Genomic DNA, 24,571 nt, shown 5'->3' with positions numbered 1-24,571 from the left:
AGTTGGTGCTGAATCTCACACATAAGAATACAGGTACAGCTGGGACAAGTGGTAGAAAGTCATATTTCTGGTTGAGAAATTTGTATTTGGTCTGATAGGTAATTATAGGTTCATGATGAAACAAAAATAATGTTTTCATTCGTTTACTCTTGCCATGGTGTATAGGTCAGGAGAGCCTACCAGTTTCTAGGCATCAGCTAACGAAGTCTAAGGTGAGGATGGTGACTTTGGACATGGAAAGTAAGGACAGAGTTCCAGGCACATCATATAAAGACAATGGAGATAACTCTGCCAGTTGATTGGATGTGAGATCTAAAAGAAAGAGAAAAATTGAAGAAAACATCTCCAAAGGGATCACCAGCTGCATTAGTCTGTATGGGCTTGCACAACAAAGTACCATAGACAGGGTGGCTTAAATAACAGTAATCTATTTCTCATAGTTCTGGAGGCTGAAAAGGCCAAGATCAAGGTGCCAGCAAGGTAGGCTTCCTTCTGAGGCCTCTCCTCTTGGCTTGTAGGTGGCCACCTTCTTGCTGTGTCCTCACAAGGCAAAGAGCGTTTCTTCTCCTAAGGACACTAATCATATTGGATCAGGGCCCCACCCTATGACCTCATTTAACCTTCATTAACTCCATAAAGGCCCTTTCTCTAAATATAGTCATATGGATGTTGGGGCTTCAGCATTTAAATTGGGGATGGGGGAGGGCACAAACATCCAGTTCACATACCAGCTGAGTGGGAGTGGTTTCAGGAGCAGTATAAACTTAGGTAAGGTTTGAGGTAGAGACAGACTCTCCAAGTAAGTTTATCCTGTAGACAACTAGAAGTGTGGAACTATAGCTCAGGTATAATTCAGAAAGAAACACTTCAGTTCTCTACGTCTTAGGTTTTTTTTCTTTATTTGAAAAATTGAGATAATAATGCCAACTAAGCCTACCTCAAAAGATAGCCAAATGGAGCAAATGAGGTAACTGTGAGAAGAAAATTCTTTACAAATTATAAGATGAAAATGTGGTATTTTCTTATGTAAAAAACATATCTGGGAGTCTGAGGCAGAGAGACGGTGGCAAAGTTACATGGTGGGTGAGTTCTTGGGGTATTATAGAGAGAAGTAAGCTGAGGACAATGGTGGATCTTCAGTGGGTGTCCACAGTAAGGTGAAGAAGAAATGACAGTGGCTTTGGAAGGGCTGAGCAGTCAGGAAATCAAAATCCATAAGGACTCAGGGCCACAGAAGTCAGGGAAGGCGTGGAGGTTTCAAAGACAAGACGCGAGGATGATATTGTGGAGTGACTAAGAAGGAAGCCTGAGGAAAGAGCAGAACCATCTGCTGAGCAGTAGTAACACATGACCTTTCCCTACTAATGTATGATTCAGGTGGGGATGGGGCAGGGCACCTATTGCTGTGGATTAAGAAGAGGAAGATGAGAAAGAAATGACAACAGTGAGCCCAGTGATTTAGGAACTTTATAAAAGTACAAGGAAAACGGGGTCAAATACATGGTGATGGAAGGTGAACTGACTCTGGGTGGTGAGCACATAATGTGATGTATAGATGATGTATTGCAAAATTGTACACCTGAAACCTATGTACCTTTATTAACTATTGTCACCCCAATAAACTTTAATTAAAAAAAGAAAAGACAAGGAAAAATAGAAATTTGAATATGTCACAGTTAGGTGGAAGAGGAAAGCAGTATCTGGTTGATCACTGGCTGTGCATAGTAAGCACACTCTTTCATTTACATCTCAAAACCACCATAAGGGACTATCTTAATTAGCCCCATTTTACAGGTGAGAAAGCTAAACCTCAGGGAGTAAAGGTTGTACAGCTAGAAAGTGGGTGGGTCAGGAGTCGTATCAGGTTGACTGGGCTTCAAGTACAGAGTACATTCTACTCTAGCATGGTTCAGGGGATGAGGTTTGAAGAAAGGAAAAAGTTGAAGTCACTTGGAGAAGATGGGCTGAGAGTAAGAATCACGGTATCTCCAGAGAAAAGAAGACATGCGTCTCCCCTCCCTGACTCCACATCTTCCTCTAGCTACAAACCCTTCATAGCTGCAGGGCTTGAGAGGCCCTCTCCCCTCATTGTGGTCACTGTGCTGCTTTATCAGTTTCCTGTCCTTGGGCTTCCACCCCACTCTCTTGATCACCGATAACCCTCATATTGCTAACTCCCTCAATACTTTTTATCCCCACTGACTACTCCCCTGCTTAAAGCAGTCTTTCTATTGGCTTCCTTGACTTTGTGTTTTTGATTCATCATCTCTGACTGTGTGGCCAGTTCCTCCCAGGCTGCTCTTCTCTCTGCCTATCCCTTCATTGTTGACGTTCCCCAAGGTTCTGTCCTTGATTCTGCTTCTCTTGTCACACCCCTGCATGAGCTCACCCACTCCTCTGGCTTCAGTTACCATCAAGTGCTGACGGCCCCTAAATTCATCAGGCTCCCCTCAGTCCTCCTCCACAGCTCTAGACTGCAATGGGATAGTTCCATGTGCATGTTTCATAAATACCTCAAGTTTGAAACACCCCCAAATTGAACTCATTGTCTCCCAAACAGCAGCTCTCACTGCTTCATATCTCTCAATCTCACCCAGATATTTCCACCCCCTCTGCCCTGGACAATCACAAGAGCATCCCTACGCGTCCTACAGAAGCTAGGTCTGCCTCTTTTCAAGCTGCTCTCTGTCGGCTGCTAGCATCAGCTCTGTAAGATGCAAAGCTGCTTTCCACAATTCGAGGGCTCTCATTGCTCTCAGGATAAAACCCAAATGCCTTAGTGTGAATGTAAGTTACTCTTAATGACAGTAGTTATGTTTGGGGGGAGTCAAAACTCAGCATCCCAACTCCCACATTGTTTAAGGGTCAACTGTATGTTCGGCTCAGAGAGACAGGACAGCTTTGTGATTGAGAGATGACACTGGATTTAGGGCCATCCGACCACTAGTTGACAAGTGAACTTAGGTCCACAAACTATTCCATGTCTCTGTACTATGGCTTTTCTCATTTATGAAATGACCATTCAGAGTACCTAAGACTATGTAAGGATTAACTGAGTCAATACACAAAGGAGCTTTGTGGAGTGCTTACCACAGAGTAAATGCAGCACAGGTTGACTGTTGCTCCGTGTTCAATGAACAAGCATCTGTGGCCTGAAGTGGAGATGGAGGTGAACTGAGAGAGGAAATGTGCTTTCCCAGAGCCCTGAGGTAGGTTTGGCCAAGGCTGGGGACTTGAAATGAGGGGACATGTGGGTGGCAGATGAGATCAGACAGACAAAGGCCCTGATGTCAATTTACCAGAAGGATTTTCACTGTGGAAGTTAGAAGGCCTGATGACAGTGGCCAAACAGAAGACTCAGAACATCATTGAGTAGCAACCAGCGAGGCTGCAGCATGGCAGGTCTACCAGTTCTCCTTCTGACGAGGTGCTGACAGGTTCAGTGAGGCTGCCTTCTCCCTCAGGCTGCTGTGCACTAATGTCTGGTAAAGATGATGCAGCCTGTACCAATAGACTCACCAGAAGGTTATCTATTCCTTAGCAGTTTACCACAGTGTCACGGCAGCTGAGTATCTAAGAGCACATCGCCAGCTGCTCTTGGGTATGTCTGTGTCAGTGTGTCTGAGTGCCTCACTCATCAGATCCTGAACGCAGGCCACAGGCCCAGATGTGAGAGCTGAAGGTGTCACATCCTTTGGGCTCCCAGTCAGTGCTGACTGTGGGAGAGGACCCAGTGACAAGGTCTAATGATCCCCTGTGTGCTTCAAAATATATACTTTTCTAAGTATGAAGGAAAATAACTTCTGTGAGGTGTGGGACAGTTGAAGTTTTGCTATGACCGTGAAAACAGTGTAATCAACATTGTGAGTTAGCACCCTCATCAGATTTAACTGATCCTACGGCACATTGGGTGTTCTTCCTAAATGAAACACGGAATCTCCATCTGCTGCTGCTTCTCACTATTTCTTCTTTGTTACTTTATTACCAGTAAAGCTGCAGGAGACAAAGCCTTAATTCTTTCTTTGCTCCGAGCCCCCTTGCAGTACAGGAAGCCATGCACACTTTCCCTCTAATGCAGTGGAAATTATGCTGTCAATTTATTTCCTAATTTCCCTTGAATTTACCTGTTCATATATTTCTCAGCTTCCTGTCACATATTTAATTGGTCTGGCTGGTTTTTACAGCCACATCTAGCAGGCAATTTTTTTTCTTTTTCTTTCTCTTTTTTTTCATAGTCTAGTGAAAGGTTACAATGTGGTGTAGTCAAAGGTATTTTATATTAGCAGGAAGGAGCAATCCAAATGTTCTAAAGGTTCTCAAGAGAAAACATTGAGCTAAATGGAATTTTGTATCTGAGCTTGTCCTGCTTTCAGCCTGTGGCTGTTAGCTAAATGAGGCTCCTAGGGAGGCTTGAGCCTTCCAGGGATTAAGATGGTCTTGGAGATGTTGTTTGGAATCTAAGCCCCAGCCCCTGTAGTTATTGTCTCCTTGCTACCAGGCTGTTTGATAGTCATCAACCCTTCGCACTCCCCTGCAGCCCACTATGGGGCCCAGAACCAATCGCCATCTCAGGCAGAGGAACTGAAGCAACTCTGGGACTCAGTGTTACCCTTGGAGTTGATTTGGTCCTGATTTTATGTCTTGATTCTAAAATTGAACATCTCTCTTATTCCTGAGGTTCAGTCCCTGCCTCACTGGGGGAAATAGACCCCTGTCTTGTCATCCCTGGTCTGAGTCTCTGTGTCCAAGACTTTTTCCAGTACTTGGGCTCTTCAGGACTCAGGGCCTGCCTGCCCTGGCCAGGCTTCCTCTAAGGTCCAAAGTTGTCTTCTTGCACTGTGGCTTGGCAGCAAAGGATCTTGCTTCCTGCAGACTGACCTCCCCCATGACTTCTGCCTTCCTCCCCAGCTGCTCAAGGAGTCCCTGTTGCTAGGGTCTGTTTTTGGTCCCCCTCACACTCTTCAACTCCCTGGTGGACCATCTGTTACCATCTTTCTTTGCTGACCTCTTCTCTGTGGTCACACCTGCTGGATTCCGTGCTCTCCCTATGATAAGGAACTTTGCCTTGAGCATCTATAGCTGAGAATGCCCCTGAAGGCTTGCCACATCCTAGGCTGCCCTTCTCATTGTAATTCACAAGCCCTATTCATATTGAGATGGTAGGATTGGTGGTCATCATGGTCAAAAAGCTTAAGGACTTGATTGCTTTCAAGTCTACTTGTACTAACTCAGACCCTTCCCTGTCCTCTTAGATATAAGCTTTCCTTAAGATTCTATCAGAATCCTGGCTCCAAAGTCAGGATCTTTAAGACTGAAGGGTTTCTATATGGCCATAGGGACAGGCCTCTGTCCTTTTCAAAAAAACCAATTTGTAATGGAACGCTTCCATGAAAATTCTTCTGACTGGTCACATACCAGTCTTAGTTCCCTTGCCTTATCTCCTATCCCCTAGGCTCTGGGTGTTAACCCTGATTCTAAAGTTCTGCCCATCCAGAACTGACACATAACTGTGACATCTAATCCAACCCTACGTTTGCTTCATGGACTTGGTTTGTGCATGCTGCCTGTATTAACCTCCAGCACTTCAACCTGGTACTTCCTGATTTGGGTTTGATCCTTCTGTCCTGGCTCTGCCAACCAACAGAAACTTTAGCTCTCTATGAAATGGGTTAAAACACGATCTCCAAGCCTCTTATTTTGCTATATTCCCTTTCCCAAGTCAGGTCTACAGACTTCCAGTCTCTTCACGACCATCTCTCTGAACTGTGTACTGTAGCCTTGACCTGTCTCCTGAGCTCTGTGCTCCTCATCCCAGCTAATGGCCTCACCATGCTTCCTATAACCCAAGATAGAAACCTCAGATTTCCTGTTGAGACAGATGAAAAAGAGAGAACCATTATCCTTGTAATCAGCACTAAGGCTCTGGGACCATCTCATAAATGGGATGTGGCCCTCAGCTCTGCATATAAGGTATTCCATCTTGTCAGTTGGCTCATAGGCCTCAAGAAATCAATTTACCCAAACCAAACTCACTGGGGATGAATTTTTAACCCAGAATTCTGATTTGTACATTTGTAATGGGGGACTCTACTTTCCCTTTATTGGACTCTTCCAGTTGATGACCCACAGTCCACTCTTCCAGAGACTAAGAAGATGGGTTATCAGAAGGTTCCCCAGTAGAAATAAACTCAGAACCAAGGAATGGAGTTGTCTTGAGAGATTTTCATCATAAACATGTCAGAATAACCTGAGAGTAATCAGTATTTCTGCAGAGTATGCTTTTCTATCAAACACCAAGAGGAATCTACTTTTTCCACTTCATATGCACGAGAGACTTGAGGTCATCAACTCATCCCCATGGACAATGGGATAATGAATGTTGAAGCTAGATCATCTCTACATTCATTCATGAGAGAGAAGCAGCTAGGGAACACTTACCCAGTACCACATCCTTTGTTCACACACACTCTCTCTCTCATTTAATCCTCACAACTCTACGACATAGATGTTATATGTCCCTGTTGTGGGTTGAATTATGTTCCCCCAAAAGATATGTCCAAGTCCTAACCCCAGGTAACTGTGAACGTGACCTTATTTGGAAATAGCATCTTGGCAGATGTAATTAGTTAAGATGAGGTCACACTGGATTAAGATGGGATGGGCCCTAAGCCAAATAACTGGTATTCTTTTATGAAGAGAAGAAGACACAGTGACAAATAATACATAGTGGGAAGATAATGTGAAGACACAGAAGGAAAATACCATGTGACAGAGTCAAGTTGGAGTGATGCCTCCACAAGCCAAGGAATACCAAGGTTGCTGGTAACCACCAGAAGTTAGAAGATGCAAGAAAGAATTCTTCCCTAGAATCTTTGAAGGAAGCATGGCCCTGCTAACACCTTGATTTAAGAGTTCTAGCCTCCAGAACTGTGAGAGAATAAATTTCCATTGGTTTAAACCACCCAAATTGTGGTATTTTGTTAAGGCAGCCCTAGGAAATTAATACAATCTTCATTTCACCAGTGAAGTAATGGGTGCTCAAAAATGCTAATTCACCCAAAAGTAAGTGCTTAGAACGCCCTGACTCCAAACACTTGAACACTTGCTTGTTGATCTGACCCATTAGGTAGGGATTCTCTTTCTCTTCTATCAAAATCATCTTCCCAATAGATTATATAATAACATCAGCATTTCCCAAGTAAGATTGTATAGAACATTAGTTCTGTGGGATAGTAGAATGTGTTAATGTGCAAAAAAGTTTTTAGGGTCAAAAAAGGGAGGCATACTACATATAAATTTAAAAAAAAATTTTTCCCCCTGCAGGACCCCCACAGAGCCTTTAACATGCATTATAAATCTCCAAGGGAGGGATAGTAGAGCTAGCTGTGTTTCTCAGGCTGATTTGAACACGGAAGTATTTTATTTTACAGAGAGCAACTCATGGAACTCATATTCTACAGAAGATACTTTGGGAAATGCTGAATTAAAGAAAAAAGCTTCTCTTTTTTTGGACATCATTTACAAGCCAACCATGTTTTCTGAGTTACATCTTCACATAGGTCTCTGAAGGAGAATTGAAAAACATCCATACTGCATCAGAAATATATTTACAAACATCTCTTTGGGTAGGTTAATCCAACTAATGTTTTTTATAAAATACCCCTTTTATTTTTTAGATCATTGTGTGGATTCTCACAGTCAGCGTCTTCAAGTCCACATCCGTTAGGAACATGCCTGTAATTGAACAAAGTTGCATTTATTGATTTGTTGTACCAAGGGAGAATGCACACCTTGGGAAACTGGGATGTCTTAAAAAGAAGATGTTAGGGATTATTATAGGACTTGTGTTAAGTGATTTTGGGATAAGATTCAAGGAGGCAGGACTTTCCAAGAACAAAAATGGTTATTCGTTCTCATAACTGAAAAACAGGGACCCAGACTATCATACCCAAACAATGAAAAGATGTCCCCCCCAAATTTACCTGTTTTTTTTTCTAGACATCCAGGGAGCTTCCCCCCAACCCCACCCCAGTCACGAGCTGTTTTGTAGTATTTGTACATGTTCAATAAGAAGTGCTTACTTCAGCATACATTTCTGTTTGGCTAACTAAGAAGAAATTAAGAATCATGTCATTATGTATGACAACTCTGTCTAACAAATTTACATTTAAACCTATGCTTTGTCATAGATAAAACCGGACACTATTAAAGTGAGGACAGATTTTAACTAGTAATGTACTATTGCAATAGAGAAAAGAGTCCAACATGGACTGAACTCAACTTTAATTTTTATAGAGGTAACAGGACATTTTCAAGGGAGAATGAGGGAATAAGAAGGGGATAAAAACGTGCTCAGTAATCAGGGAAACAAAAAATTACAAAAAGTTGGAAGAGAAGGTTGGTGCATATGAAATGCATCTGGATTTGCTAACTGGCACTTATAAACGTTAGCCTCTTCACTTCTCATGGAGGCTGGGAGACAGGGGCCCTATCTTCAGGTATTGGCTCAAACAAAGTAAATTCTTTTGACAGCCTTGAGTTTTCTTGGGCTATTTAAAAAAAGGGAGGTTAGGGTCATCCTAGAGATGTGGACTTGAGCTGTTAAAAGCTATATTTAGTGTTTTATTCAAGAGCTGTTAAAAACTATATTTAGTGTTTTATTCAAGTTTTTATAGGCCCAGGTAGAAACCTAGTCAAGAAAAGGGCTCAGAGGAGCCTGGCTAGAGTTTGATCAAGGAGAGAACTTTTGTCAGCCTCCAGAGAAGTAGTATAATTTGTGAGTATTGCCAGGGTCAGAGACAAGTTTTGGTCAGTTGTTTCTAGTTGCTTTGTCAACTCTGGTAGTAGTTGCTTGCACAGTCTGCATGCCTGGGAGTTAGTTACGCTTCCCAAGAGTTCTCTCAGCCTGTGCTTGCCTTTCTCAGAGGTTTCTGTGTATTCTTTTTAGGGAAACAGGATTCACTGGAGGGAGTGATCATTCATACCTTTGAAATTCTCTAACAATTATCCTGAATACACAGGCTGTTAGTGTGTGGCAGGTGGGTGTAAGCCTGGTGTCCAAATAAGAAGTGTCCTAGTGAGGCAAAGGCTGTGTTGGTATTGGGAATTTAAGAATCATCAGTTGCAACAGGAATGAGCCTTTTTCTTTATTTGAGCCTCTGTAAGGGTTGATGGGGTGGGGAGGGGTCACTTGAGGTGGATAGATTCCTTCAGGGGAGTCAAACATGTCCTGCAAATCAGGCTGGAATGTCTGGGAAGAAAACAAAGAAACCATTTTTATCTAAGATAGGCCCCATCTTTGTTCCCACTCCTACCGGGTTAGGTTTTTCTGATCTAGTGGTAAGAACCTCAGCAGAAGCATTTTGTTGGTGTGAGATCACTGTACAATTTGTAAAAGACTGAAGTTTGGGATTAATTACACAGGTAAACTTAAATATCAGAAGGGATATGTAGAAGCAAATTTACCCTTTGAAGTGTATATTTTTATTATTATTCAATTTATTCAAGCAATCAGTTGAATTCAGAATAGCTATGGTCTGAGAAAACCACACCAGATATGTATATTTTTTTCCTTAGGTGGCAGAAGACCATAATGGGTCATAGGATAAAGAGAAGGGGGATCGTATTAGTTAATAGAGGGAGCAAAAGTACAACGATGGACAAGATGACTGGTCAAGGGAAAGAAAAAGGGTGCTAAAAATCAGAAAATTAATTTTCTCTCTTGCGTGAAAGCTGTCTGCTTCTGCAGTCAGCAGTTTGTTCTGCTGTTTTGAGCAGAAGCTATGCATGTCTGTAAATCAACAGCTTCTGGAGAATTTCTAAAAATCTTCAGTTTGAGGTCTTTCAAAGGAATGAACATCCAGTAGTTGAGGGCAAGTACGTATGTCTTTTTAGTTGGAAAACATCAATCCAAAGATTAAAACATTAGAGTCTTAATGCTGTGTCAGTTGTTAACAGTGCCAATAAGGTCCTTTCCAGCAAGTTTCCAGAGAAGTTCTTCTCTGATGTCTTTTCCAGAATACCAGATATCTAGGTTTCAGATCACACAAGGGCCATTTTGAAGGATATGTTGGAAATGCAATTCTCCTGCAGTCATCACATTAGATTGCAATAGGGTAGGATCAAAAATTGGAAGTAATTCCCAAATGCATAAGACAACCTATTATTTACTCACAAGGAGATAATTTGTGGGCCCTGGAGGAAATTGCTCTTATTACCTGCCATCAAGGTCAAGGGAAATACTTGAGACATTAGATGTTTGAGTGTTGTAAATGCCATTAGTTCTTGTTACTTTCTTTGTTGTTTGTGGATAAGAACGGAGATGTTTCTAAATAAAAGGGAAAGCCTTATAGTTCTTTAAAGACTGTATCAGTGAAATGTGTGTCTCTTTTACTGGAGAGAGAAATTGGGATTACAAAAGTATGTGATTTTTTCCCTACTCTTAAAGCCAGCACTCTTCAGCAAAGAAAAGCTTTCACATACTCTGAGAATCAGCAATAACCAGAACACATTCATAGACCTTTTAGAGATGTTCAAAAGTGCCTTGAGGCTGTGGGTGTCCATGTCCTCCCCACAATCTCACTAGCATTGATGGCAGGTAGGGCACACATTGAAACATCCTTAACAGCCACCTTAATGTTACCCCACCACTGTTGGTTCAATATCATTGCCAGTTTATCCCTGCTATTGTAGGTAATATCATGAAGCAGACTTGCTAAACTCTATTTTTATTATGGCTCTCTCTTTAGATCATAGCAAAGCATCTCAATGTTCTTCCATTCATCATCCATTTTATAGCAGTTCTTGTAGTGTCAGGAAATCTCAGTTTCTAAAGCATTTTGAATTCATCGATGAATCCAAAATTATATTCCATGTGTCAGTGTAAATATGTGTTCTTTTATCATTTTGACAGCTGGCAAGTCTGGGTAAAGGAAATTCATTTAGCCATCTGAATTTATTTTATTTCAGGCTAAATTCAAGGGTAGATTCAAGTCAGTGATAGCATAGCCTGCTTGACAATGTTTAGTTTTTCTTTTTAAGTATGAACCAACCAACAAACAGAATTATATCAGGGATATCCAAGGGAGAATCTACAAGGTCCATGCAAGGTATCATGGGTGTCTTATTTTACAGAGAAGGGAAGGAGGGTAGCTTGGTTGAGAGTGTTACAGCAATAAATGGCGATGTTTGAAGGGAAACCAACAAAAGTGCATTGGAGGTTAGGTGATTAGCTGAGAAGTACTGAGTTATTTCTGTCAATGAAAAGCATTCGTGCAGCAGAGAAACTACTATTGTAGGTTTAGTGGAGACCCTAGAACTAAGTTGACTAAAGTGACTTAAGACTTCTACAAGCCTTGCCGCAGCTGCTATATCTTTTAAACAAGATAGTTATGCGTGGCTCCTGGATCTAATGAAAGACTGAAATAAACAATTGGTCTCTGATGGGTCCCATGTAATTGAACCCCTAGTGCTTATTCAGACTTGTCATGACAGAAAAGAAAAAAGGGTTTGTGAATTTAGAATCCTGGAAATAAGTCTTTTGATACTCGTTTATTATAGTAATCTTTGTATTTAAACATGAGCATGCTTATTTTAACTTAAAAAGTATGTAATCCTTGAAAGATATTTATATTAGCATATTTTACTTAAATATAATTAACTTGACAAAATCAGCTTTCTTTGTAATTTATCAGTTTTTTTTTAAAGTTGCAGAAAAGGAGTTTATTAGAAGTAAAAATACATATCAAAGAAGCAGAAGCAGGAGGAAAAGTAGAGAATGACTCAAGGGCCTTTATTAGAAAAGAAAGTACACTCCAAAGAGTTTGGAGCGGGCCCTGAGCAGAGGCAAGGCTCAAAATGCTCAAAAGGGATAATTTATCAGTTTTTATTACTAAGTTTGATAAACAAAAACTTTCTCATAATAGTTTTAAATTAATTAAAATTCAAAAGATTTTTAGAAATCTAATTATTCCTATTGTCCTTCCTTTCATAGGATGAAGGAACAAATCCTGTGTTACCTATTGGCCATTGTAGTAACCCAAAGTTAGTTTAGGAACAAAAGACATTATTAGTAGCTTCATTCTGAATTTGGGGCCTGGATTTGAGAAAGAATAGTTATTTGAGGAGACAAGATATAAGTTCTAAGTATCTAGAGTCAAGAAATAATTATAGGTAACATTGTAAAAACGCTCAGCAATTAACAATAGTTATTAGAAATTTATTTTTTTTTAGAGCAAGGCATCTTTCTTAGATGATTGAAAACTACGTCAGGAGCACTGAGAGTTAACTGAATATTTCATTGACAAAAAAGAAATCTTTACCAATATGAGCATAAAATAACCTAATTATTTTATATTAAGAAGACCAAAATTCTAATTTCACTCTTTTTGTGTATTATTCATGTATATAAAGGATTTATTAATATGCACTTAGTATATCCATTTAGGTATTCAAAAATATGCAAATATATAAGTAAGTAATAAATTTAAAGTGTTTAACTACAGCTTTAAAATTAAATCTGCTAAATAAAATAATGTGTTTATTTACTCTCTGAATAAACTGTTTCAGCTTTCCTAATAAACAAATAGAAAATCATATTCACTGTCTTATATACAGATTTATATTTCTCTTTTTTAACCACTTATTTTAATTATCATCTTCAATCAAAGTAATTAACCTTCCTTTTCTTCAGGCATAAAAAAGTTATAGGAGATAAAATAAAGAATTATTTAGATTTTTTCCTGTCTATTAATATTTCAATTAAAACAATGTTTAGTCTTTTTAGAAACTGCCAAATTGTTTTCCAGCAAGACTGTATCATTTTGCATTCTTACCAGCAATATATAAATAATCCAGTTTCTCTGTACTTGCTGTCACCATTTTTTATTTTAGCCATTCTAATAAGTATATTAGGCATATTTCATTGAAGTTATACTTTGCATTTCCCTAATGGCTAGCACTGTTAATAATTTTTCATGTACTTATTTGTTATCTATATACCATCTGAAATATCTGTTTATGAGTTTTGGTCATTTTGTTATTGAATTTTTTTGTTGTTTTTTAACTGTTTGACTCAAAACTGTTGAGTTTTGAGAGTTTTTTAGACATTCTAGATACTAGTCCTTTGTCGAATATATGGCTTGTGAATATTCTGTAGCTTGTCTGTAGCTTGACTTTTCATCTTCGTAACAGGGTCTTTTGCAGAGCAAAAGTTTTTCATCTTGATGAAGTCCAATTTATCAATTTTCCTTTTATGGATCATGCTTTTGATGTCAAGTTAAGAATACTCTCCCTAGCCCTAAATCCCAAAGGTTTTTCCTATTTTTTTTCTTAAAATTTTATAGTTTTACATTTTACGTTTAGTCTGGGTTCCATTTTAGTTCATTTTTGTACAAGGTTTAGGTCTAGCTTCATTCTTTTGCCTATGAATATCCAATTGTTTAGCACCTTCAAAAAAACTATCTTTCCTCACTTGAATCACTTTTGCACCTTTGTCAAAAATTAGTTGGGCATATCTGTGTGAATCTGTTTCTAGGTTCTCTATTTTGTTCCATTGATTTATGTATCTATCCCTTTAATACCACACAATCTTCATAACTTTAGCTATAAAACAAGTCTTGATATTGGATAGATTGATTTTTTCCACTTTCTTCTCTTTTTAAATGTTCTAGTTCCTTTGCCTTTGTACATAAACTTTAGAATAATCTTGTCTATAGCTACAAAAAAGTCTTAAAAAGATTTCCTTAGGAATTGATTAATTCTGTATATCAAATTGAGGAGGATTGACATCTTTATTCTGTTGACCTTCAAATCCATGGACATGGTATATATCTCCATTTATTTAGAAGTTTGATTTTTTTCATCAGCATTTTGTAGTTTTCAGCATACAAACCTTGTAATGTGTTGTTAGATTTACACATGTCTCATTTTATCTTTGAATTATTGCAAATGAAACTATTTTTTTAGTGTGTCTATATGTTCATTGCTAGTATATACAAACAAAATTGATTTTTTTATGTTTATCTTACATCCTTAACATTGCTGAATTCACTTGTTACTTCTACAACTATTTTGTGTAGATTCCTTGAGAGTTTTTATTTTATTTATTTATTTTTTAAAAAGATTTTATTGGGGAATTGGGGAAGGGCAACAGCCAAGTTGTTGTCCTTCAATCTTAGTTGCTGGTGGACATAGCCCACCAGTACATGCGGAAGTTAAACCAGCAACCTTGTTGTTAGGAGCATGTGCTCTCACCAGATGAGCCATCCTTCCCTCTGTTGGCAGCTCAGGGGCAGCTCAGCTCGGGCGCAGCATCCCTGGCCCATGTGGGAATCCAACCAGAGACCCTGTTGCTCAGAGCTCATGTTCTTAACCAACTGAGCCACTCGGCTGGCCCCTCCTTGTGAGTTTTTATATAAACAATCATGCCATCTGCAAGTCGGGAGTGTTTTATTTCTATCTTTCAATTTGTATAATGTTTATTTTTTTCTTGCCTTATTTCACTGGTTAGAACTTATAGCACTATGTTGAATAAGAGCAGTGAAAGTGGACTTTCTTGTATTGTTCCCAATGTTAGGGAGAAGGCATTCAGTTTTTCACCATTAAATATGGTAGCTGTACATGTTTTGAGATGATCTTTATCAAGTTGAGGAAATTCCCTCTGTTCCTCTGTTTCTGAGAGTTTTGATCATAAATAGATATTGGATTTTAGCAAATGCTTTGTTTGATTCAATTCATATGGTCATGTGATTTTTCTGCCTTAGCCTGTTTGCAAGAATTACATTGACTGTTTTAAAAGTATTGAACCAGCCTTGAATCCATGGAATAAATCCTACTTGGTTATGGTGTAAAATTCTTTTTGTATATTGCTAAATTCTATTTGCTAATACTTTGCTAAGAGATTTTGCATCTATTTTCATAAAGAATATTGGTCTGTAGTCTTTTGTGGATTTGTTTGTTTTATACTGTTTTTTGGTTTTGATATCAGGCTAATACTGTCTTCACAAAATAAATGGGATGTGTATTCTCCTTTTGTATTTTCCAGATATTGTATGGAATTAGTGTTAATTCTTATTTAAATATTGGGTAGAATTCTCCAGTGAAACCCTCTGGTCCTGGAGATTTCTTTATTGAGTTTTGATGATGGAAGGAGAACTGACTGTTGGTGGTGAACATACAATGAAATATATAGATGATGTATTATAGATTTGAAGCCTATATAATTTTACTAACCAATGTTATCCCAATATGTTTAATAAAAATTTTAAAAAATAAATTAATTTTCTTAATAGTTCAGATTATCTGTTTCATATCTGGTGAGTTGGGATAGTTTGTAATTTTAGTCCATTTCACTGCAGTTGTACAAGTTTATGTTTGTGAAGTATTCATAGTATCCCCTTATATCCTTTGGATGTCTGCAGTGTCTATAATGGTGGCTTGTTTCATTTCTGATAGCAGTAGTTTGTATCTGCTCTATTTTTTTTTTTGTCCATCTTGCTCTAGTTTGTCAATTGTATTGATTTTTTTCAGAGAACTAGTTCTTAGTTTCATTGATTTCTCTCTCTCTCTCTTTTTTTCTGTTTACAACTTCCTTGATTTCTGCTCTTATCCATATTATTTCCTTCCTTTTGCTTGCTTTAGGTTTATTTCACTCTTCATTTTATTTTTTCTTCTTGATATGGGAACTTAGATGATTCAGTTAAGAGTTTTTCTTTTGTAATGTATACACTTAGTGTTATACAGTTCCCTATCAGCACTGCTTTTGCTATATCCCTTATATTTTGATATGTTGTATTTTCATTTTCATTCAGTTCAATATATTATTTGGTTTTCCTTGAAACTTCCTCTTTGAGCCATGAATTACTTAGAAGTGTGTTTTTAGTTTCCAAGTGCTTGGAGATTTTCCTATTACCTTTCTGCTGTTCATTTCTGCTTTGACTCCATTATAATTATAGAGCACACTCTAATTTTAATTCTTTTAAATCTGTCAAGATTTGTTTTAAGGCCCAAGATGTGATTTATTTGGGTACATATTCTGTGGACACTTGAAAAGAATGTGTATTCTGCTGTTGTTGGATGGTATATTCTATAATTGTCAATTGGGTCCTGTTAGTTGATGGTGTTTTTGAGTTTTTCTATATCCTTGCAGAGTTTTTGTCCATTTGCTTTATCAATCATTGAGAGAGGGTCTTGAAGTTACCAACTACTATAATTGTGGGTTTTTCTATTTCTCCTTTCAAAATATCAGCTTTTCTTTCACATATTTTGTAACTCTGTTGTTTGGTGCATATACTTTTAGAATTGGTATGTCTTCTTGGTGGATAAACTCTTTTTAAAAATATTTTTTATTAAAATATAGCTAACATACACTTTTATATTAGTTTCAGGTATGCACAATAGTTATTCAACATTTATATACCTAAAGAAGTGATCACCAGAAGTCCAGCAACCATATGACACTGTACCACACTATCACAATATTCCCTATGCTATACATTACATCCTCATGACTTACTTGTTTTGTACCTGGAAATATGAACCTTTTATTTCGCTTCACATCCCCCCCCCCTTTTTTAATTTTTCAATTACAGTTGACATTCAATATTATTTTATATTAATTTCAGGTGTACATCATCGTGGTTAGACACTTTATAATTTAGGAAGTGATCTCTGTGACTAATCTAGTACCCACCTGGCACTATACCATACATAGTTATTGCCATATTATTGACTGTATTTCCTGTCCTTTACTTTATATCCCCATGACTATTTTGTAACTACAAATTTGTACTTCTTAATACCTTTACCTTTTTCACCTTGCCTCCCAAACCCCTACCATATACCACCCCAATAAAACTAGTACCCACTTGACACCATATATAGTTATTACAATATTATTGACTATATTCCTTATGCTATACCCTACATCCCCATAATTACTGTGTAATAACCAATATGTACTTCTTAATCCCTCCCCCTTTTTGACCCATCCCTTTCCCCTTGCCATCTGACAACCATCAAAATAGTCTCTATATTTATGAGTTTGTTTCTGTTTTGCTTGTTAACTTTGTTCTTTAGATTCCACATATAAGCAAAATCACATTGCATCTGTCTTTCTCTGTCTGACATACTTCACTTAGCAGAATACCCTCTAGGTCCATTCTTGCTGCCACAGATGGCAAGAACCCATTCTCTTCTCTAGCTGAGCAATATTACATTGCTTCATCTCCTCTTTATACACTCATCCATCAACGGACACCCAGGTTGCCTCCATATCTTGGCCATTGTAAACAATGCTTCAATGAACATATACATGTACACATCCCCTCAAAGTAGCATTTTAGGTTTCTTCAGAATAAATACCCAAAAGTGGGATTACTGGGTTCTTCTTTGTCTCTTGTTATAGCCTTTGTTTTAAAGTCTGTTTTGTCTGGTATAAGTATTGCTACACAGCTTTTGTTTGTTTGTTTGTTTCCATTTTCATGAAATATCTTTTTCCACTCCTTTACTTTCAGTCTGTGAGTGCCTGTTGAGCTGAAATGAATCTCTTGTAGGCAACATATGTTTGTGTCTTGTTTTCTTCTCAATTCAGCCAGCCTATCTTTTGATTGTAGCATTTAATTTATTTACATTGAAAGTAATTGTTGATAGATCTGTAGTTATTGTCATTATTCATATTTTTGGTCTTTTTGTCATTGTTCTTCTTAAAGAAGCCCCTCTAAGATACCTTGTAATCCTGGTTTTGTGGTGAAGAACTCAGCTTTTTCTTGTCTGGTAAGCTGTTTATCTGTCCTTTGATTCTAAGTGATAGCTTTCCTGAGTAGAGTAATCTTGGTTGTATGTACTTGCTTTTCATCACTTTGACTATTTCATGCCAATCCCTTCTGGCCTGCAAAATTTCTGTTGATAAATCAATTGACAGTCTTATGGAAGCTCCCTTATAGGGAACTAATTGCTTTTCTCTTGCTGCTTTTAAGATTCTTTCTTTACCTTTAACATTTGACATTTTAATTATGATGTGTCCTGGTGTGGGCATCTTTGGGTTCACATTGTTTGGGACTCTCTGTGCTTCCTGGGCTTGTATATCTATTTCATTCACTAAGCTAGGGAAGTTTTCCATCATTATTTCTTCAACTAGGTTTTTGATTTCTTGCTCTTTCACTTTTTCTTCTGGTACTCCTATAATGTGAAGGTTGATATGCTTGATGCTGTCCCAGATGCTCCTTAAACTATCTTCATTCTGTTTGTATTCTTTTTTCTTTTTGCTGTTCTAATTGGGTGTTTTCTGCTACCTTATCTTCTAAACCACTCTACATTTAATCTAATGTTGATTCCCTGTAATATATTTTTCATTTCAATTACTGTATTCTTTTTTCCAGACTTTTTTTTCTATGTTTTCTATCTCCATTTTTATGATTCCTATCTCTTTGTTGAAGTTCTCCCTGAGATTATTGGGCATCCTTATAACCAGTGTTTTGAAGTCTGTCTGGTAGATTGCTTATCTCCATTTTGTTTAGTTCTTTTTTCTGGAGCTTTGTTCTGTTCTTTCATTTGGGACATGTTTCTTTGTCTCCCCATTTTGGCTGCCTGTGTTTAATTCTATGTGTTAGGTAGGGCTGCTATGCCTCCCATTCTTAGTAGAGTGGTGTTATGTAGTAGTTGTGCTGTGGGGCTCAGTGGCACAGTCTTCCTGGTCACCTGAACCAGGTATTCCAGGTGTGTACCTTGTGTGGGTCATGTGTGCTCTCCTGTTGTAGTTGAACCCTGGTTACTGTTTGCACATTAATGGGAAGGATTGATCCTCGGGCTGATTGGTTGTGAGGACTGGTCATGACTACAGTGGGTGCAGGGGCTGACCCCTCAGAGCAGGATTTGCTTTAGCAAGACTCTGGTGCCTGACTCCCTTTGGGTGTGTCATCCCAAGAGGCTGCTGGATGATGATTCGGCTGAGTCCAAAGCTGGCCACTGGGTGTGCCAGCTGAGAGTCTTCCTGGGAGGGGTCTCACCACAGGCCAAGTTCAACTGTAGCCAGTGCCTTGCCTGGGGCCACTTGGCATGTGCCACAAAGCAATCTACAGGTGGCTGCCACTTGCTCTGGGCTTGGGGGTGCATCAAGAGGTGAAGCTTCACACTGTCACCAGCTGTCACTACTGCTGGGCTTATGGTTGTTCAACCAGAGGTATGAGCATGCCAAAGCCAGATGCTGCTTGTTTGGGTTTTGTGAAACTTTGAGAGATTTTAGGACAGTTTGCAGCATGAGCCAAGACAAGCTGTTTATACAAAAAAAGCCACTGGAAGCAGCTTTGGTGGGCCTGGAAGGGGTGGAGCAGGGTCTCATGGAATGAGGGAAAATGAACAATATTAACCAGGTTGATGGAAACTCAGATATGAGTCTGCATGAAGGGAGGGGGAGGACTCAACCAAGAAACAATGGTTTCCACCAGTTCTTCCATTCAGAAAAAAGCTGTCCCTCCAGCCAGACAATTCAGTTCCAACCCCTATGTCCCTGGTGCCTTTTGAGCTGCTGCCCCAGTGCTGGAGCTCAGAGTGAGTGGGTTCATCAGTGAGTAAGTCCATGTGCAGGCCCTTTAAGAGGAGCACTTGGAACTTTAGCTGCCCTCTGTTTCACTCAGCCACAATCTCCATTGGTTTTCACAGACAGAAGCTGTAGGGAATTCTCTTCTGGAACCCTGGGCTGGGGAGCCTGGTGTGGGGCTGGGACACCTTGCTTCTCTGGGGGGGGTGGACTTCTGCAGCCAAGATATCCCTCCTGATTTTTAATGGTCACCCACGGGTGTGGAACCAGCCCATTCCACATCTCTGCCCCTCCTACCAGTCTCGGGGTGGCTTCTTCTGTATGTCCTTAGTTGTAGGGCTTTGGTTCAGACAATTCTCAGTGGTGATTGTTCTATAATTTAGTTGTAATTTTGATATGGTGGTGCAATGAGGTAAGCACAGCGTTTATCTACATGCCATCTTGATTGGATTTGTGAATAAGCTCTTTTATCATTATATAATGCCCCTATGCCTCTGCTAATTTTCTTTGTTCTGAAGTTTATCTGATATTAACAGCCACTCCTGATTTCTTTTGATTAATATTTGCATGACATATGTTTTTCGTTCTTTTACTTTCAACTGCCAATACTGTTATTTGAAGTGAGGGTCTTATAGGCAGCATAAAAGTAGGTCATATGAATATATATATATATATATATATATATATATATGGTATAAATATACCAGTATAAATATAGACAGTATAAATATACCAAATAAAAGACAGATTGGTAAACTGGAATAGATAGATAGATAGATAGATAGATAGATAGATAGATAGATATAGATATAGATATAGATATAGATATATATAGATAGATAGATAGATAGATAGATTTATATATGTGTACCTATATATTTTTCCAGCTTGCCAATCTGTCTTTCAATTGGCATATTTATACTGTTTATATCTAATGTAATTATTTATTTGTTGGGGACAAGTCTGACATTTTCTTTTATTTTTCTGTTTGTATTATCTATTATTTTTGCCTTTCTATTGGTTATCTGAATACTCCTTAGAATTCTATTTTGATTTACTTCTGGTTTTTTGAGTGTATCTCTTTGTATAGCTTTTTAGTGACTACTCTAGGTACATTATACCCATATTACCACAGTGTATTGGCATCATCGTTTTACCAGTTCAAGTGAAGTGTGGAAGCCTCACTACCTTTATGTCCCTTTACCCTCCCCAACTTATATAATTATCTTTAAAAATTCCTCTACATCCATTTAGAACCACATCAGACAGTGTTATAGCTTTTGTTTCAACCATCAAATATAACTAAGACTCAAAAAGAGACGAAAAATCTATTATATTTACCCATATTTTTGTTTATTGTGTTCTTTGTTCTTTTCTGATGTTCCAAGGATCTTTTTTTTCTTATTAATTCTTTTCTGTTTAGAGAGTTTCTAAAGTAGGTCTGTTAGCAACAAATTCTCTTAGTTTTCCGTCATCTGAGAATGTCTTATTTGTTCCTTAATCAGAAGGATATTTTTGCTAGATATAGGACTCTTGGTTCATCTTTTCTTTCAGCACTTGAAAAATGTTGTGCCACGTCCTCCTGTCTTCCATAGATTCCGATCAGAAATCTGCTGTCCAGGAGATTTAGGCTGCAGTGTTACAGGGCACTCTTGTCAACATGAGCACTAGGCCAAAGCCCCCAGTGTTTGAGGCTTCAGCTTCAATCAAATAAATTAATGTTTATTCTGCATTTAAAAAATTTATCATGAAATGTAATAGAGCATATAATAAAGACTTAGATAATACTATTTTTTTTACTCCAGTTTCAAAGAAAAGCTAGTATTTCTCCGTTTCCATTAAAACCTGGAAAGATGTAAGCGGTGAGCAGGAAGTAACTCTTTGTGTCTGTTTCTTTTTAATCCAGCACGGAGAGAAAACTTATGTCTTTGCCTCCTTCTACCTCCATATCAGAAATGGAACCCAACGGCAACTTCAGCAATAACAATAGCCACAGGAACTGCACAACTGAAAACTTCAAGAGGGAGTTTTATCCTATTGTGTACCTGATAATATTTGTCTGGGGAACCTTGGGAAATGGTTTTTCTATATATGTTTTTCTGCAGCCTCATAAGAAGTCCACATCTGTGAATGTTTTCATGCTAAACCTGGCCATTTCAGATCTCTTGTTCACAACCACACTGCCCTTCAGGGCTGACTATTACCTGAGAGGCTCCAATTGGATATTTGGGGACGTGGCCTGCAGGGTTATGTCTTATTCCATGTATGTCAACATGTACAGCAGCATTTATTTCCTGACTGTGCTGAGCGTTATGCGCTTCCTGGCAACTGTTCACCCCTTCCGGCATCTCCACGTCACCAGCATCAGAAGTGCCTGGGTTGTGTGTGGGATCATATGGATCTTTATCACGGCTTCTTCAACAACACTTCTGAACAATGGCTCTGAGCAAGAGGGTAATGTCACATCATGCTTAGAGCTGAAATTCAATAAACTTTTTAAACTGAAGATCATGAACCACATCGCCTTGGTGATAGGCTTCCTACTGCCATTCTGTACGCTCAACATCTGTTACCTGCTGATGATTCGCGCCCTGTTAAAGGTGGAGGTGCCAAAATTGGGGCTGCGGGTTTCTCACAAGAAGGCGCTGACCACCATCATCATTGCCTTGATCATCTTCCTCCTTTGTTTCCTGCCCTATCATGTACTGAGAACCTTCCACCTGGCTGTGTGGAAAGTGGGTACATGCAGAGACAGGCTGCATAAAGCCGTGATCATCACACTGGCCTTGGCGGCTTCTAACACCTGCCTCAACCCTTTGCTTTATTACTTTGCTGGGGAGAATTTTAAGGACAGACTAAGGTCTGCACTCAGAAAAGGTGATCCACAGAAGACAAAGTGCAGCTTTCCTGTCTGTGTGTGATCGAAAAGGGAAACAAGAATGTGAAGGGTTATTAGGTGAAGCCTGTTCTTGTATTCCTGGGTCCACCTTCATTCACACAGTCTCCAAATGATCATGTGTTTACACCATTCCCAGCAAAGTTCTATTCCCAACATTTACTTGACCATGATTTTTGTTAATAAGATCTACTTCAAACATTTCATTAAATGTATTTTCAATGGTTAAGTCTAAATGAGGAGCATAGCAGGAAAATTCCATACCACAGAGTCTTGCAACCTGAAGTGTCAGATTGGGGGAAAACGTCCAGCAAGCAGAATGGGTGCAACTTTTCATCAGATTCTGTATCAGATCTCTGACCCAACAGGCATTCTAAATTCTTAACTTTAAGATAACTCCAACATCTCTAGCTTCTCCAGTTCCTCTTCGCTTGTCAATCCCCTGACATAAAGCCAATTAAAGCTGCTGGAGACGGCCAGAGCAGATAAGAAAAGCATTCTAAGAATTCAAGGGAAAGACCTTGATGGTAAAGAGAAAAGCATGGTCAAGGTCCCAAATGAAAGCAGTGAAAGAAAAGGAGAGAGAAGGACTAGGGCAAGAAAGAGCTAGTGAGAAAGAGGGGAAAGGAGGAATTTCATTTTGCACTGGGAAAGGGGCTCTACCACATGGAAGGCAAGAAGGTTCCTTTTGCCTCTCTCTTGCCCGGGGGTTAAGAAGGACAGGAAGAGTAGGAAGATGACCTGGGGCATTGCCCCTAGGGGACTAAAAGGATTATGTGTACAATGGAGAAGGGAGCTCAAGTTCACTCTTGAGATTTGGGTTTAGACCGGCTTGACTGCATTTCTTAGTCTTGCATGTTAATTCATTGAGATGGGTCCAGAACAGAGGAGTTGCCTCTAAGGGTTTGGATGGGCACTCAGAAAGAGAGTAGGGTGGATGACAAGTTGAGAAGTCTTTTATACCCCTGAAATTCTATTAACATTTTGGCAGAACATAAGTAGAGTAGCTTTCCTTTTGAGAGAGTGTAGGAAATCACTGGATAGTAGGAAGGGATCCTTTCTGTTCATTGAAACAAGGCTAAGGAGACTACCACCATGACCTTTGTATTGCCAAGAACTGAGTGTCCTCTTCATGCCAGGCAGACTGCGCCAGGCACTTCATGTTTATTGACCCCATTTAAACCTTACATCAATGCCTGGTGTTTCCATTTTACTGATGAAGACACTGAAGCTCAAAGAAATTACAAAACTTGTTCAAGTTCACAGAACTCATGAGAGTTTTAAGAACCTCTGTGAAGAAGGGTTGGCTGGGTGCAACCCCAACTGTATCCCCTGAAAACCTCCACAAATATTGGTTGAAAGTCAGAATAAAAGTTCCCTTCCCCCACCAGGCACCTACCCCTCCTTGGGTATATAGCAGAAAAACAAGAAACTAATTGATTTGCACACATTGGAGAGATTTATAATTTTCTTGGACAGCTTAGGGATAAACTAGTGAAAATACATAGTAAAATAAGCAAGGGAAAAGACAATGCAATTATTAAATACTAGGGAAAAAGAAACTGTTCTTTAAGAAAGGGAATAGTACACTACATGGCTTAGCTTGAATAACATTTACCTAGAGAATAATGTAAATAGCAAGGACTATGATGTAATTTTTTTTTAAGAAATGAGGGGAGAGGATTTGTATGTGGGGGAGGAGGGGTGTAACAAATGTAGGTCCTCATCTTCCATCACAGAAAATGCATAACTAGAGAACAGTGAATAGCGGTATAAAAATCTTATTTAGCAATAGGAGCTAAAGCCCAGAAAAAACAGTGAAAAAACTGATAGAGATTGCCTCTGGAGAGAAGTTGTGGGTGAAAAAATAGGGTGGGGATTTCTCTTTTCCTTTCAAAAACTATTTAACTGCCTAATTTGTGAATATATGTTGCTGAAATAAAATAAAAAATAAGTTAAAATAAAAATTTTAAATTCAAATTAATTCTCTGGTTTTTTAAAAAAATGAAGAAGAAAAGAAAAGCCACCAGAAATGGAAATTGAATGCTGACATAAGAAAGAAAAGCAGAAAAGGGCTAGACTTGGACCTGGGACCCTGCGGGATGTCCACACAGCCTTGTTATTGGAGAGGCATCCCCTTT

At 38.8% G+C, this 24,571-nt stretch overlaps 1 protein-coding gene across 3 annotated transcripts in view; it reads left to right on the top strand.

The window, feature by feature from the left end:
- The window catches only part of CYSLTR2 (cysteinyl leukotriene receptor 2), a 34,299-nt gene extending 9,953 nt beyond the window's left edge, over positions 1-24,346 (top strand). For 2 of the 3 annotated variants that reach the window (XM_019650836.1, XM_019650833.1), the window contains one exon: positions 21,441-24,346. In XM_019650836.1, the coding sequence (XP_019506381.1) occupies positions 21,457-22,455 (999 nt within the window). In that variant the 5' untranslated portion in view covers positions 21,441-21,456 and the 3' untranslated portion in view covers positions 22,456-24,346. Of the gene's footprint in view, positions 1-7,549; positions 7,626-21,440 lie in introns of those variants that run through there. The other variant, XM_019650835.1, reaches the window with a different exon arrangement.
- The last annotated feature ends 225 nt before the right edge of the window (positions 24,347-24,571 follow it).

Source organism: Hipposideros armiger, unplaced genomic scaffold (assembly GCF_001890085.2).
Source record: "Hipposideros armiger isolate ML-2016 unplaced genomic scaffold, ASM189008v1 scaffold_148, whole genome shotgun sequence".
NCBI classification, from domain to species: domain Eukaryota; kingdom Metazoa; phylum Chordata; class Mammalia; order Chiroptera; family Hipposideridae; genus Hipposideros; species Hipposideros armiger.
The sequence above is the reverse complement of the archived record's forward strand: the minus strand, read 5'-3'. Positions and strand labels throughout refer to the sequence as shown.